The 15,247-nt window shown below is 40.5% G+C and overlaps 1 protein-coding gene across 1 annotated transcript in view; it reads left to right on the forward strand.

Moving 5' to 3' along the window:
* The first annotated feature begins 3,759 nt into the window (after positions 1-3,759).
* Positions 3,760-15,247, forward strand: part of LOC111233171 (potassium voltage-gated channel subfamily G member 2-like) — a 32,339-nt gene continuing 20,851 nt past the window's right edge. The window contains exon 1 of the mRNA XM_022760927.1: positions 3,760-4,548. Coding sequence (XP_022616648.1) covers positions 3,760-4,548 — 789 coding nt within the window. The remainder of the gene's footprint in view (positions 4,549-15,247) is intronic.

Below are 15,247 nucleotides of genomic sequence, written 5' to 3' on the forward strand. Positions count from 1 at the left end.
GACCGGCTTTATTAAATTAGAAAATGTGTTTTTGTGCATCAAAGTATTTTATTGTATTTGGATTTTACAAATACATAAATAAACACTTATGGCACTGTTTTTTTCTTGTGAAATAGCGGGTATCTCTTTAAGTCCTTCCATTACATTACCATTCTTAGAGCCATGCTGCTAGCCAGACTAAAAGCAGCTCTTTGTTTGAACCTTCAACTAACTAATTGGTATTTTCACTTTTGTCAGTCTGTGTTCCTTCAGAGTATGTAACTGTGTGCACACAGGTATTTCAAATGGGCTAATTTTAGATAAGATGTTCTGTAATTTTTTTTCTCAAACCCCTGAACTATTGTACATTCACACATTCCTCTAACAGGAAGAATCATATCTATGTATAATCCACTTCTTTTCAAAAAGTGTTTTCACTTATTATACCTGATTAGCCTTTTCGCAGGACATCTCATTCACTCTCCTGTTGCACCTGCCAAGGCTGGACCACTTACACCTTCATCATTCTTAGTGGTAGGTTGTTCCACCCAACTTCCACCTGAGTGGAGGTCAAATTAGACGGTATGATTGTGTGGGTGTGCAGGGCCTTTAAAGCTGATGAATGATTTCCTGTAACGCTGTTGGACTCAGACAAAAAAAAAAAGGATCAAAATCGAAATTGCTCCCCATGCACATACATTACCCACAATGCAACTGGACCAGTGTTGTGCTAGTAGGGTCTCTTAAGCTTGCTTCTTTTTGTCTTCATTCCCAACCGACACTGACTCAAGTGACATCACTTACAGCAAATTATCAGACGTTGCACATTTACCCGGAGTGGCCCTTTAAGTCCAAACTCCATACAAAGTGCTGGATGGTTGAGTTTTCAGTAAACATTTGTGAGCTACAACCAGGAGACATTTAGCTTAGCTTATATAAAAGCTGGAGGCAGGGGAAGCAGCTAGCCAGGCTACATCCAAAGGTTAAAAAAAAATAAAAAATCCACCCACCAGCACCTTTAAAGCTCACTAACAGCTTTCTGTTCGGCCAAGAAACAGTCCACCTGGCAAAGAGGTAACCTTAAAACTGCAACCTATCATTTCTGGTTTTTGTATGGATTAAATAACCAAGATATAAGTTCGTGAGCTTTAGAGGTGCTGATGGGTGTATTTTGTTAATTTTGGACAGAGCCAGGCTGCCTAGTTTCCCCCTGCTTCCAGACTTTGTGTTAGGCTAAGCTGTAAACTGTTTACCAGCTATAGCTTTATACTTAATGCACAGACGTGAGTGTGGTGTTGATCATTCAGTTTCAAAATACCACAGTAATCAGGGCTGAACTTACTAAACCAAACATATGCGTCAATCCTGCTGCAAATGCCTCAATCCTGCATTTATATGATCATAAATGTAGGATTTCCACGACTCAACAAGCTTTATTCGAGATGTTGCTCCTCTGTGGTTTTAGCTCTTCCTGTTAGACTAGAATTCATTCTCTCTGTGCTCCTGAAGCCACCCCTGGGTGCAGTGTCATGCTCAATAAACTGCTCCTGTCAGAAGCACTTTGCTGAGTCGCTGTGGAGGTGCCGCTCTCTGACCCCCCTCCTCCCCCAGAGAAAGCGGCCTGTTTCAAAATGATTGGCCTCACAATAGAAGAGGAAACTCTGAGGATAGCTGGAGGGGTCCCACTCTTAATTTGTTGTGATGATGTGCCCAGTCTCCCTACATCAGCCCCACCGCCTCTGGCCCAGTACAGTCATCCTTATCTGGATTGTGTATCCAGATGCCCGTGTTGATTAAACAAGAAAATGTCTAGGTTTGTTAAGACAGCACGGCTTCAGAAATGTGTAACTGGATCTAAAATGCTTGTTTTTGAAGAAGTGAAAAGAGCCAATGCACACAGACTGCCACAGTGTACTGTTTGATCAGGGTGTGATGACTGGTCTCATTCAGAAAAAAAACAGCAGAGTGAGACATCACTGTCTTGATGGATTGAAAAATTCCAAAACTGGGAATAATACATGTTTATTTTTCTTTTGCTATTATTGATTGCAGCTTTTTAAACATTCAGAAAGATTTGTTCGTACAAAGGTTTCGTCAGCCTTTATAGAAGCACGAGTACCATCTGAAAATCATGTTTTAAATAAAATGAATATACGAGTTGTTCTACCGTCCCCCCCCCCCCCCACCCCCCCACCCGACACTAACATTAAGTGCATCCAAGGGGAAATCATTTTCATCTGAAGTTTTTCCTCCTTGTTACGTTGCCATTTCGTGCTATTAGTTCTTTCTTCTCACAAATTGTTGTGGCTGAAAGGTTTTCACGACTGCCAAAGAAAAGAACGGCTCACAAAACACGCTGAACACTTCAAACTCTCTTTAGTCTTTTATCACATCGATAGCTAGTGCAGAAATATAATAAATGTGGGTTGTGTTAGATAGCTGTGTTAGGGCTTTTATTTTGGATTCTGCTCTTAGAAATAACATTTCCATATAGGCAGAAATGCCTACAGTTGTTGTCTTTTCCTTTTCAGAACAAAGGCTGTTTTTCATGTTGACAAGACAAGCCTGTTCTGAATAATACATTGATTCAGCAGCTGCTGTTCATATGAAATGAAGAATGAATAAACCATCACCACATACGTGAAACACTGAACATATGTTAACATCACATGTGTTTTTATACAGCAGTTGATACTCTCCTTCAGTTCATATTTGGCTCAGCGTGTTGTGATAAGTCTGTTATTGAGTTTGTGATTTCCCACAGTTTGTTAAACAGTGCTTTAAATCATCTCGTTCCGCAGCCTGGTGATGCTGTAAATAGAAAAACAGCATTATTAATTCCTCAGTGTGAGTTCAGACCACAACTTGATGTTGGGGTTGCTTTTTCTTTGTGCTTGCATTGCAATTAGACTGCAGAAAAGTGGTATTTGACAGTTCCCTCTAAATTACAGGCTGTTTTGACTCGTGGGTCTTCTTTTACAGACTGTTTATTTCTGTTTTCGGAAGTGTAGTTAAAAGCCAACTTTGGGATTCTGTGGATCTAATTAATACAGTAGAAATGTTTTTTTTTTTTTTTCACCTGTGTGAGGATTAAATGAGAGTTTCTATGGTGTTAAATCTGTCCGTTAATGCACCTCAGGTTTTACTTGAAATGAACGAACTAGTTAGTATTGTACAGAGTCTCCACACCCGCGAAGCTCGGTACTCGGTACAAAGCAGGTACTCGACCTGGTGCAGGAATGGCCTCACTTCAAGATGCGCTTTAAAGACCTGGTCACATCAGAAAGCGGCACAGGAAACGTAATCTGCACATCTTCTCATAATCTTTGGTTCCAGAAGCTTAGTGACGTAGCGACTGCTGGCACCATGATCGTACAATCAGGGATAGAGGTGCACATGTCTGGACAGAATTGTATCATGTTGTTTGTACACATGAGAAGTGATAAAGTTGTTGTACGGAGAACGGCATTACTGCCTGCAAGGTGTGGAGGGAGAAGGCTTCAGACACTTTTCAACCATCCAACAAGCACTTCATTTGAGGCAGACTGAAGCCTTTCATGGAGGGACTTGTCTGGAGTGTTTGAAAGAACAGAGATATAGAGAGCACTGCAATCCTAAAAAGTGACATTGAGAAATGTAACCAGTGACTTGTCGTTTCTGTCCTGCAGAGACGTGCTGTGTTGCTGACTGGGTGACTGGCTCCCAGTCACCTCACATACCCTGTGAAGCCCCGCTCCCATTGCATTGCACAGGACAGGTTCCCCCAGCAGAGTGGCAGGGATGTACCAGGAGGTGGCCTTCCTGGCAGGCAGCACTGAGCACCAGTTCACCACCTTCCACTTCAACCGAGTAGAGAACCCACAAGAGGTCACCTCCAAGAAGGGTGTGTTCTACAAGCGAGCCCAGCTCCTGCTCCACCCTCAGCCCCGCCAACAGGATGGAGACGAGATCGGCCTGGCTGACGGGGCAGCCATTATCAATGTGGGGGGCATCAAGTACCGCATCCCCTGGTCAACGCTGGAGGAGTTTCCCTTATCGAGGCTTGGAAAGCTGCGCAGCTGCAGCAATGAGGCCGAGATCATGGACGTGTGTGATGACTACGACGGCAGCCGCAACGAGTATTTCTTTGACCGAAGCCCGTTGGCTTTCCGCACCATTGTCACTTTCTTGGCGGCAGGTAAACTGCGGCTTCTGAGGGAGATGTGCGCCATGTCCTTCCAGGAGGAGCTGCTTTACTGGGGGGTGGAGGAGAACAACCTGGACTGGTGCTGCCTCAGGAAGCTGCGTCTCAGGCAGGAGGAGTACAAGGAGCAGCAGAGGCTGGACGAAGAGGAGGCCGAGCTCACGTCGCCGCAGTCCTGCGAAGAGAGCCAGCAGACTCCTGGAGTGGCAGCACTGGAAGAGACTCGTGTGGGGGGCTGCATGCGGAGACTGAGGGACATGGTGGAGAACCCCCACTCCGGCCTACCAGGGAAGATCTTCGCGTGTCTGTCAGTGATATTTGTAGCCATCACTGCTGTGACGCTGTGTGTCAGCACCATGCCTGACCTCAGGGAGGAGGAGGAGAGGGTGAGTTCTCTCTGTCAGTAACAACGTTTTCTCAGCTTTTCCTTATTCATAGATTGAATTTAAATGATCAAAAATAGTTCAGACTCATTTCTCTCATATTTAATTTCTGGAATGTCTTTTGAGTTATTGGATTTTTATCCAGCAGCACTGGGCAGCAAAATCATTTAAAAAACCATGATTAAACAAAGAGGCACAGAAGCATATCTGAACTTTAAAAGACAAGACAGGATGGAATTACCAATTTTAGAAAAACAATAAAGCAGAGAAGTATAGTTAAATATCATGAATTATGTTTCGCAGTAAAATAATCCTAAAACAAATAAAGGAAATGAGGAATGTTACTTTTTATGCCTCCGCACCAGCGACATCCGGAGCTGGAGGCATATTATTTTCAGGTTCTCCGTCCATTCATCCAATTCCTGTGTACCCAATATCTCAGGAAGGCCTTGAAGGAACTTCAAATTTGGCACAAATGTCAACTTGGACTCAAGGATAAACTGATTAGATTTTGGTGAATCAAAGTTCAAAATTCAAAGTCACTGTGATTTCACGTTCTTGTTGAATGCGATATATCATGAACATTTTATGTCCAAATGGTCAAAGGTCAGCTTCACTGTGACATCGTAATGTTCTGCAAAAACACTTCTAGCCATTACTCAAAGCTGTAACTCTGGAAAGGGGAGATTGTGACCATATTTCCTGCAACTGTCAAACATGGTCTCAATAGTGTGTAATAGTAGAACAAATGTTAAAACCTTCACATGCAGAGCAGATTTTCATGAGGAACACCATGGTTATGAATTTATACAACACACATAATTATAAAGGGAAGGAACGCCAGTCTCAGGATTCCTTTTTTTTCTAGCTGAGGGATGTGTGTGCTCTTTACAGCTGCTACAGTCGAATTCAGATTATGTTGATGCAGCAGCCCACATACCGAGTTCTCCTGAGCTTTATTGTAAATCATTGTGACACAGACACAGAGGCGAAGGCTCAGGGACAACGAGGCTTCCTCTCTGTGCGCCTGAATACCAGATTATTGTGTAGCTCCCCTCGCTGTTGCAGCAGCATACATTCCTTCGTAGCAACATGAGATCCATACTCTCCCATGTATGTGATAATTGACAGTGAATACACAACATGAAAAGGCCATGCATTTGCACATTTAAATGAATGGTGTTCGGATTTCGGCTTCGGTTTGGTATTTGCAAAATCCCACAGATGTTTCCCCCGTACAGTTGATTTTACTTGACCTGCTTCCAAAAACGAATATGAAATAAGCTTAAATGAATGTGATATAAGCTCATTATAGTTATGTAACACAATGATTATGCAAATTGCAGCCGTGAAATCTTAATCCGTACAGTTAAAGGCTTGTTTACCCAAACCTTATCTAGACCTGCTGACCGGTGAGCAAAATGAGGGCTGTAAATGGAAAATACTGTTATTTACAGTACACTGTGTGTCGTGTTCCCTTTGATGCTTAATTTAAACAGACGGATTTTAACTGCTGTGTAGTACATGGCTTTTTGTGATGCACTTTTGATGTTGTAGTCCAAAGATTCTGTGCATACACAAACCTTTCACCATGACGAACAAGACAGAGACTTATTACTTCTGCAGGGGATGTGGGAAAAGTTGAATATTTTGGAAAATACAGAGAGTTAGATGAAACATAAATCTGTTTTCTGTGCCTTAAGAAAGCTGGAGCTGGGGCATGGTGAGCCTAATGACTGGTTGAAGGTGGAAACAATTAGCCTAAATGTCCATAGTGAAACAAGACTAAGTCAAAACTTAGTATATGGCTGGACCGCCTATGGTCAATGTATGAAGTTGGGGATTTCTAAGTAGCCAAGGGTTATCCAAAATGTTGCTAGCTTTGTTGCTAGGTGTTTTTTTGAAAGAGAAAGTCTCTAAATCTAGTGACAAAGTTGGCAACACAGTCACATGGCATTCGGCCGACCAATGGTGGAAGCACAGAATCACCTAGATGAAGACCCTGTGCTGTAACATATTGGTTCTTCCAATTAACCAATTTTATTGAATTGAATTGTTTTTTTCACAAAGTAAAAAAAAAAAAAAAGAAGTCAGAAATAGACAGAAATGTAAATTGAGTTCAAAATCAATCAAATTTGTGGATTTAGGGTGAGTTTCATGCTATTATAATTCTTATGCTAATAGCTATTAGCATAAAAATTATCTACAGTAGTGTTGTCAACTTTTTTTCAATGAAACGTTGCAACAGCCTGCTCAAAAAGTTGCCCAAAGTCAAAATACATAAATACATAATATTACGCAGTGATTTGCATATCCATAAAAAATTGTATTTAAGAATTTTAATTCCCTTCCATTAGCATTCATCTAAATATACTGATGAAATTCTCCAACTTTGTATGTAGGCTACAGAGCTCAGGAATAAACTAATCTTCTCAAACTCTTATAAATAAAATAGTGGAAAAGTTCCTTGGGCTAATAGGGGATTAATGATTAATGGTTGTGATTACAGATTACATTCACAGCTCATTTACAGTACATTCCTTTGTTCATGTAGTGTCTTCAAGGGACAGAAGCTAATGTCTTCCCAAGAAGTTGATAAATGTGTTGGTTTCAAGGTTTGGCAGCATTGTACTAATAGGAGCCAAAACCTGGACGCACAGTATCTGGCGCCCAGTTGGCGCTATGATGCTGGCAGCTCTTTCTGGTAGAAGCTGTCAATATGCTAACAGTTAGCCGTCATGCAGAAGAGCTGTCTGTCTTTTCTACAGAGCTGCAGGAAGCTCGAATCCGAACTACATATCTGTTCTTAGCGCACAGACACGTATCAATCTTTTCATCTCACTCTCAGGAAAATGCTGATCTGTTCTTTTAACTTAAGTATAGTTGTACAGTACAGTTGCACAGTTATGTATATGATTATATTAAGTACTATATTGGCAATTTAAACAAAACATGGCCGATAATATGCACAGAGCTGCCACAAATGATGATACTCATAACTTACAGTCTCTAGTCTCTAATTAGGGCTGAAAGTGGGAGCAGAACACATCTACTTGTTGCTGTGTTTAGCTTTCATCTCACAGGAAGAGGAATATTGCTACCTTAGGCTTTTGTTCCCACTTTTTTTTTTTTCTCTGTGACAAGTCGAGCGAAAAAGCATATTAAAGCTGACGATGTCTTACTCCTGATTCCTTTCATGTCTGCCCCTGCCTTGGAGACTTCAGAAAGCTGTGGAGATCTGAATCCAGATCAGGCCAATTCTCCTTTTGAATGACAACAGAAGACCCGATAATGATTAGAGGAGCCCTGAAGCTTCTCCCTCTGTCAAAGATGCTGTATGTCTTCATCAGCAGGCTGGGAGGGGGTTGTTAGTATAAAGTGTGTGAGCTTCAAAGGGGAAATCAATCAGGAAAACAAAGCGACTGAAAGCTGAACGAAGATCGGCTCAAACATTAGTCTCACCTCCAATTAAGTGTCATCTATCATTACATGCCTGTATGAATGCAGCTTTAATTATTTGAATCAGAAGAGCAACAGGTATGGTTAATGACACACTATGTCTCAAACTCTGGACAGCTGAAAACAGTCATCATGGCACCAATTAACCACCCAGAGATGCCTGAGTGTCGCTCCTCCGCCAAGGGAACATTAAGTGGTGGTGGTTCCTTTAGGAGTGAGAACCCAATCTGAACCAACCATGGGAGGAAACCCCAAAACGCAAGGGTTTATGGGTATAATGAGGTGGCTGTGCCATTCTCGGGACACTGAGCATAACAAAATGAAGGAAGGCAAACCACAATCTGCCACTTCTTCCCATACTCTTAACAGCCATAAACACTAGAGACGGTGAATTAAAACAAAGTGGCATCCCAGAATGCCAAAGTCTCTTCAAATGTGGCTAAAACTTTGCCCTAAAAGTGTAACTGCACTTTTGCTTACAACTTTTAGCTACACTGGGCCATGTGCACATAAATGAATCAAACACTTTCTCACAATGCCAATGATTTCCTCCTGCTATGTTCCCAGCAGTCATAATGTGTACTAAGGTGTCAGACAGCATTGGCTGTGGAGCGTCTCCTCTCCTCATCACCTTGTGAGTAGAGGAGTTTGTGGAGTTTGTGTGGGCATTACTTCCTGCGTTGTCTTCATTCGCACTAATGTCAAGCGAGGCATTTATGTGGCTGAACACTTAAATGGAATCCGGCTCAACTTAGTGAATTGCTTTTGCTAATTACCACGTCTTTTTCAGTCGTGTCCGCCCACTCGCACTCTTCCATTACAGAGCGTCCTAATATCCATTAGCTTTGATAACCACCATTTACATCTGCACGGATCTACTAATGAAACTAATGAAATGATCATTTCATCAGATACTCATTTCCAGATTGCAATATATTGTATATTTGTTATGTATAATGTTTTTGAGACTCCAGTGATGGCAAGATGAAGGAAGCAAAGCACTCCATGTTAGATACTACTTACCACATTTACCACATTCAAAAGCTTCTGACTGGACCAGTGCTGAACACTGAATTGTATTAAATATAATTCTAATTTAAACCTGCAGTTTCTTGGCAAGTTGGTTCCAGCACAAACAAGACGTGAACACATATTCCTTTTAATTTGGTGTGGCTGAATTGTTAGCAAACAGTTGCTAACATTCAGCAGATTCCACCAACTCCCAGATTAAATAAAGCTCTTTTGCAACTAAATGTAATTCTCTATGTTCACCAGCTAGTAGCTAGCTTGACAGTTAGCACTGCTGGCCAGGCAGCATACAGTGAGTTAGCTGTTTCACTGAAAACAGCTGCCTAGCAACGCCATGAGAGTGAATGTGTTAGCAAACAGTTAGCCACCTTGTTACACATCCAGCAGACACAAAGCAACATTATTGTTTATTTTGAAGTTGTGTCTGAACATGTGATAAATGCAAGTCTATATTTACTCTCCCTCTAGCTTTTTTTTTTGGTCTCAACTCGAAAGATCCATGATAACTAGCTTGATGACAGTGGTGACAGTGAGTCTAAGCGGTAAATTTGTGGGTTAGAAAACCAAAACAGTGCACTAAAAGATGCTAAACTGCTCCGTAGAGCTGTAGCTGTGAGTTGACAATTCACTCTGTGGGTTTATCACTAAGAGTGAAAAGTTATCCATTTCACAAATAAGTAGTCATGAGACATTTTGTTAGTTTGAAAATATTGATTTTACTGATACTTGCTCAATTAGGATTACTGGATAAAAATTAGTCCTAGCCCAGACGTTCCAAGCATTTCAACATTTTTATTTGCCAGTAAATGAAGTCATGCTATGAAGCTGCCTGAAATGTTGATTCCATCCTAAATTAAATTGCACTGTGAGGCATGAGGGCAATGCAACCTAAACCCAGGAAGTGGCCACTAAAATGCACTTGGTCACTTGAGCCGGAGGAGAGAGTTAGGGCAGAAACCAGAAGTTTTTAAGGAGCTGCCTACAATGGAAAGCACTTAGCCTGTCTGTCTAATATAATGTGTCTCTAAGTGAAGCATTCAGCGGCTGAGAGACCTTTCTTTTCTCTCTCTCACATACACACACACACACACACACACAGACTCACAAGCAAAAAAATAAAAAGAAGCTATATTGCATTTCACATTTTATGGTCCCTCTTCCTCACTCTCTGGATGAATAGGGGATTAAACATCTCAAGTGTTTTGTCGATTTCTTCCCTCAGAATTGCTTACTCTGTTCACATAAGCATCTTTGGAAACTGTGTTCTTGTCCCATTTATCTCCTGCTATAGCCCAAGCTATGGATCTAACCTTTCATTGACTCGGCTCATGCCTCACAGCCTCAAACACTCGATTTTGATGTAAATCCCAGCCACTTTAAAGTACACCCCTACCATAGCCATATATCATCACAGGGGACTGGGGAGCCAGAGCTCAGAGGGTGGGGACAGATGGAAGAGAAATGTGTGCAAATGTAAGAAAATAGAGAGAATTTTGTCTTCGTCTGTGCTGAAAATAGGACGTGCAGTCATCTCTCCTTTCTGTGAGCTAGACAAACTGCTGTTCATGCTCAGAGAAATGTGCAATCCACCATGGTGGTGATAATTTGTGTTTCTGTTCCAGTGTTTGGTGAATAATTTTCAGTGAGTCAATGAGTGATATCTTTTCTACAGTACAAACTACTGTAAACCCCCATGGGAATATTTTCATGTTTTATGCTAGAACTTTAGCATACCTTCTCTACTGTCAACTTTTGTTAAGGCTTAAAGTTGTGTATAATTGAGGGTGTGGCTGGTGGGTGAGTGTATCCTTGCCACAAACCGGCATGCACCAAAATCTTGGCTCCACACATGCCCCACATCTTTGCCCATTTTTGGAGCTGGGAGTTTGGCGGCGTCAGACACTGCCAAGATGGCGACAGCGGAACAGCTCACTCTGAGCTTCAAAATCGCTCTTGTATGTAATTATTAATACAGGGCTTTGGAGGCCAAAAATGACAAGAAATTTGAATGTCTCTTATTTATGACCATACACCAATAGTTCATTTGAGACCATCTCTTTGTCGTGGATGTACAACTGTAGATTAAATCTTTGAAGACTAATATTGCTCTGATTACACCCCACTACTGCCTTTATTTTAACAACAACTGCGGCTCAATTCAAGCTTTTACCACCACAGTTATCTCTCCTTTCCTCCACAGTATTTAGCAGCCTGGTGCACTGCCATTTGGATTCAAGATTAATCGAGAAACTACAAAAACTGAGAGTAAAAGAGGTTAAATAATGTCTTTCTTCTGCCTTTTGGATACTTACAGAAAATGCTCCAGCACTAATTGCTCCTCCCTCTGGAGCTGCAGGCACACCCAGCTGAACAGCCTCTCAATACATGAAGAGGGATTGACATAGATGCTTAGAAAATGCTTCTCCTGTTACTATAGAAGCATTTGCATTAGTAAACATTTTCAGCAAGAGTAGTTTGCCATTAATTGAAACCTTGTCCAGTAATACCCAATATTTTTTAAAATGTTTCTTTTCCCAATATAACCACAAAGGAAGCACTTTGCTGTGTGGAATAGATGAAGGATATTGACCGATGATTCTCTGGGGATATGAGGGTACAGTTGTGCCAAAATCTAATCAAAACATGTAGAGGAGTTCAGGCCCAGGAGACTTCCAAACACACAGTCCAAATGTTCTGCTCTGGTGGAATATTACTCAAAATATGTTTTTTACAGCAATCACTTTTAGCCCAATTGAGGTGCATTAGCCTTGCTCATAAATGTTAATGCAAATAAAGTCCGCCTGTAATGGCTTTGTGCTGAAACAGTGGTGAAAGAGTCAGTTGCTAAATCAAAAAGACCCTGTACAAACATATAAAGATATAAAGACCTAAAACTAGGTGTTGAAAGCAGATTGCAGTTTCTCATTATTTCTTATTTCATTCTTCATTTGCATTGCTTTCTGTCCATCAGTCATAGTGGTGTATTTTAACATAGGGGGGAGGGCAGAGAGAGAGTGAGAGCATACACTTGTCAGGCAACAGCCGTCGATATCGATGGTACTTTAGATTAGTTTAGATTAGATGAAACTGTAATGACTCCCAAGGGAGATTTGTGTTGTCACAGCAGCAGAGAGCAGGATATAAATAACAGTGTATATGGGCATACAGTGTAAAGACTCCCTGTTCCTCTTGTTGCAGGTTGAAGTGGATGGCCTGCTATTCAGATGTACCATTATCAGGCATACAGATGGAGCAGTGCATTATGTGTGTCCAGAAGTGCAAATACACAGTGCAAGCTATTAGCAAGGCAGTAGCTATACGGGTCACATGGATCCATGGATCCAGGCTGAATGTGTATTATTTTACAAAGGGAACAGCATGTATGTTTTCTGAAAGCTGCAAAAGATTGTAGAAGGATTGCAGGTTAGAAGAAATAAAACATCTTTGTCCAGCAAAGACTGGTTGTAAAGTTCTCCTGCCCTCCCCAAAGAACTGTCTGTAATAAATACATATTGACAAGCTGCAAATCTGCTTGGGTAGAGGCCAACGCTGTGTTTGAGTTATGGTAGTTTTCAGACTATTGAAAATAAATAAATTTACGAAATGATTAAACAGTTTGTGGTTGTGGTGGATCTTCTTCAAAGATGATCTTTAAAAAGTTCCAGACAAAGTCACCATGATTATATAATTATTGAATTGTGTTGATCACGATTCAGCCTAATCATACACACAGACACAAATATAACGATGAAATTCATCAAACCTTAAGCTAAGCCATCCTGTATTTTAGGGACAAATGACTGATAAGATATTATTACTTGTTCCTTTAGAGATATGTTTAGACTCACACCAGGTCACTAGGCTATTGACTTAGTGGGATCGATCTTATTTGTCATAATTTGTGTGAAATTGCTTCTATCTGGTCCCATTTCTCCCTCAGACGGGTTTCTCTGAACCATCCTGCTCCTCAGATTTGCTGTCTCCACTTTCTCAGGCATCCTAGTTTACTTGCAATAATCTCAAACTCAGCGTTTGGTGTCACATATTTGAAATTGAATGAATGTCAGTTTAAGGTTGTGGGAGAAGAGAAATATACTTGTCTGACAGTGTTTAATGTGCAGTAGAAGGGCGCGAGGCCTCGTGCTGATGGTGAAATGTCAGAAGTTGAATAAGTACTGATGGTTATTGAATATATCGTTAATTGTGAGGAGCAGGAGTGTATCCCATCATGCACTGGGTTAATGGCAGGGTGTACTGTACCATGGAAAGGTCAGTCTGTCACAGAGCTAAAAATAGACATTAACTCCTATAAGCTATTTTCCAATTCACCTAAACTGCAACTGGTCCAGAACTCTGTCTGTGCAGATGTTGCAATGCTAACACACTAAATTAAAATGATGACCATGGTTAACATTACCTGCTAAGTATCAGTATTTTTAATATTGTCATGGTTGTGTTGGAACATAGCACTGCTGTGACTGATACATCCCATTTCTCATCTGCTGTGTGGGAGACAGTCCTAGATGCTTCCTATTGAAAAGTGCTGGCTGGGTGTGTGTTTCAGTTTTCTGGAGGTGGGGCGGTTAAAAAGACGTGCATTTGCCAAACCAACCAGTCATCACTGAAGTCCTCTCTTGTAAAACCAAAACATAACACACTTGATATAAAGCGTAAATCTCACTTTTTTGTGGGTAAGTTTGTTTTTGAGTCGAGGGAAACGCAACCACAACAACTGCAGTTCTGTCCAACTGTAGATCCACAGGGAACGATAATGAACCCACAAGGATTTGGTGTACCAGAATGAGGCAAGGAAAACTTAAAAGAAAACTCAATGCTCTGTGTGGAGAGTGTGTGCTGTCTATTCTGCACATGTGTGCACACTGTTACAGGGGTTGTTGTTGCTCTCTGATGCTGTCGTGGGTGCCGTGGACCAATCTACACTGAGCAATCTACCTATTTCCTTGTTCCTTGTTAAGAAAGAGGCAGAACAGGAAGTGATTGGGACAGACCAGTTAGACATCACAGACCGCTAGTTTTCAAATTTCCAGATGCACGAACCCAAGGGTGTCTCATCATTGGTCATAGTAAAGTAAAGCATAAAAATATCATAGTATAGTGAGGCACAAAAACATCAAAAAACATCATAGTATAGTAAGACATAAAAACGTAAAAAAAAAAAAACCGTCATGGTATAGTAAGACATGAAAACGTCAAAAAATGTCATAGTATAGCAAGGCATAAAAACATCAAAAAACATCATAGTATAATACAACATAAAAACGTCACAGTAAAGTAAGGCATAAAAAAGTCAAAAAACGTCATATTACAATAAGGCATGAAAAGTCATAAAAATGTCATTTTATAGTAAGGCAAAAAAAACGACATAGTATATCAAGGCAAAAAAGTAAAAAAAAACAACATAGTATAGTAAGGCATAAAAAGTCATAAAAACGACATAGTATAGTAAGGCATAAAAACGACATAGTATAGTAAGGCATAAAAAACCCCCCCAAAAAACTCATAGTATAGGAAGGCATAAAAAGTCATAAAAACGAAATTGTATGGTTAGGCATAAAAAGTCATAAAAATATCATAGTATAGTAAGGCATAAANTATAAAGCATAAAAAGTCACAAAAACGACATAGTATAGTAAGGCATAAAAACGACATAGTATAGTAAGGCATAAAAAACCCCCCCAAAAAACCCATAGTATAGGAAGGCATAAAAAGTCATAAAAACGAAATTGTATGGTTAGGCATAAAAAGTCATAAAAATATCATAGTATAGTAAGGCATAAAACTGACATAGTATAGTAAAGCATAAAAAGTCATGAAAACGTCATATTATATTAAGGCATAAAAAGTGCAATAAAGATGCATTTCCACGTATTATGCTTGTATTATCATTGTTGGAGAAGGCTGGAGGTGGGCTTTGAACCGGCGACCTCTAGACCATGAGACAAAAGCTCTAACCATTGCACCACCAAGCCTGCACAGTCATTTCATGGTAACACATAAGAACCTCATAGTATATATAGTAAGGCATAAAAAATCATAGGGACAATCTAGTACAGTAAGTTCTAAAAAGTCATAAAAACGACATAGTATAGGAAGCCAAAAAAAAGTAAAAAAAACGACATAGTATAGTAAGGCGTAAAAATTCATAAAAACGATATAGTATAGTAAGGCAAAACCCCCCCCCCCCAAAAAAAAA

This window comes from Seriola dumerili, unplaced genomic scaffold, assembly GCF_002260705.1.
Source record: "Seriola dumerili isolate Sdu_G_001 unplaced genomic scaffold, Sdu_1.0 BDQW01000378.1, whole genome shotgun sequence".
NCBI classification, from domain to species: domain Eukaryota; kingdom Metazoa; phylum Chordata; class Actinopteri; order Carangiformes; family Carangidae; genus Seriola; species Seriola dumerili.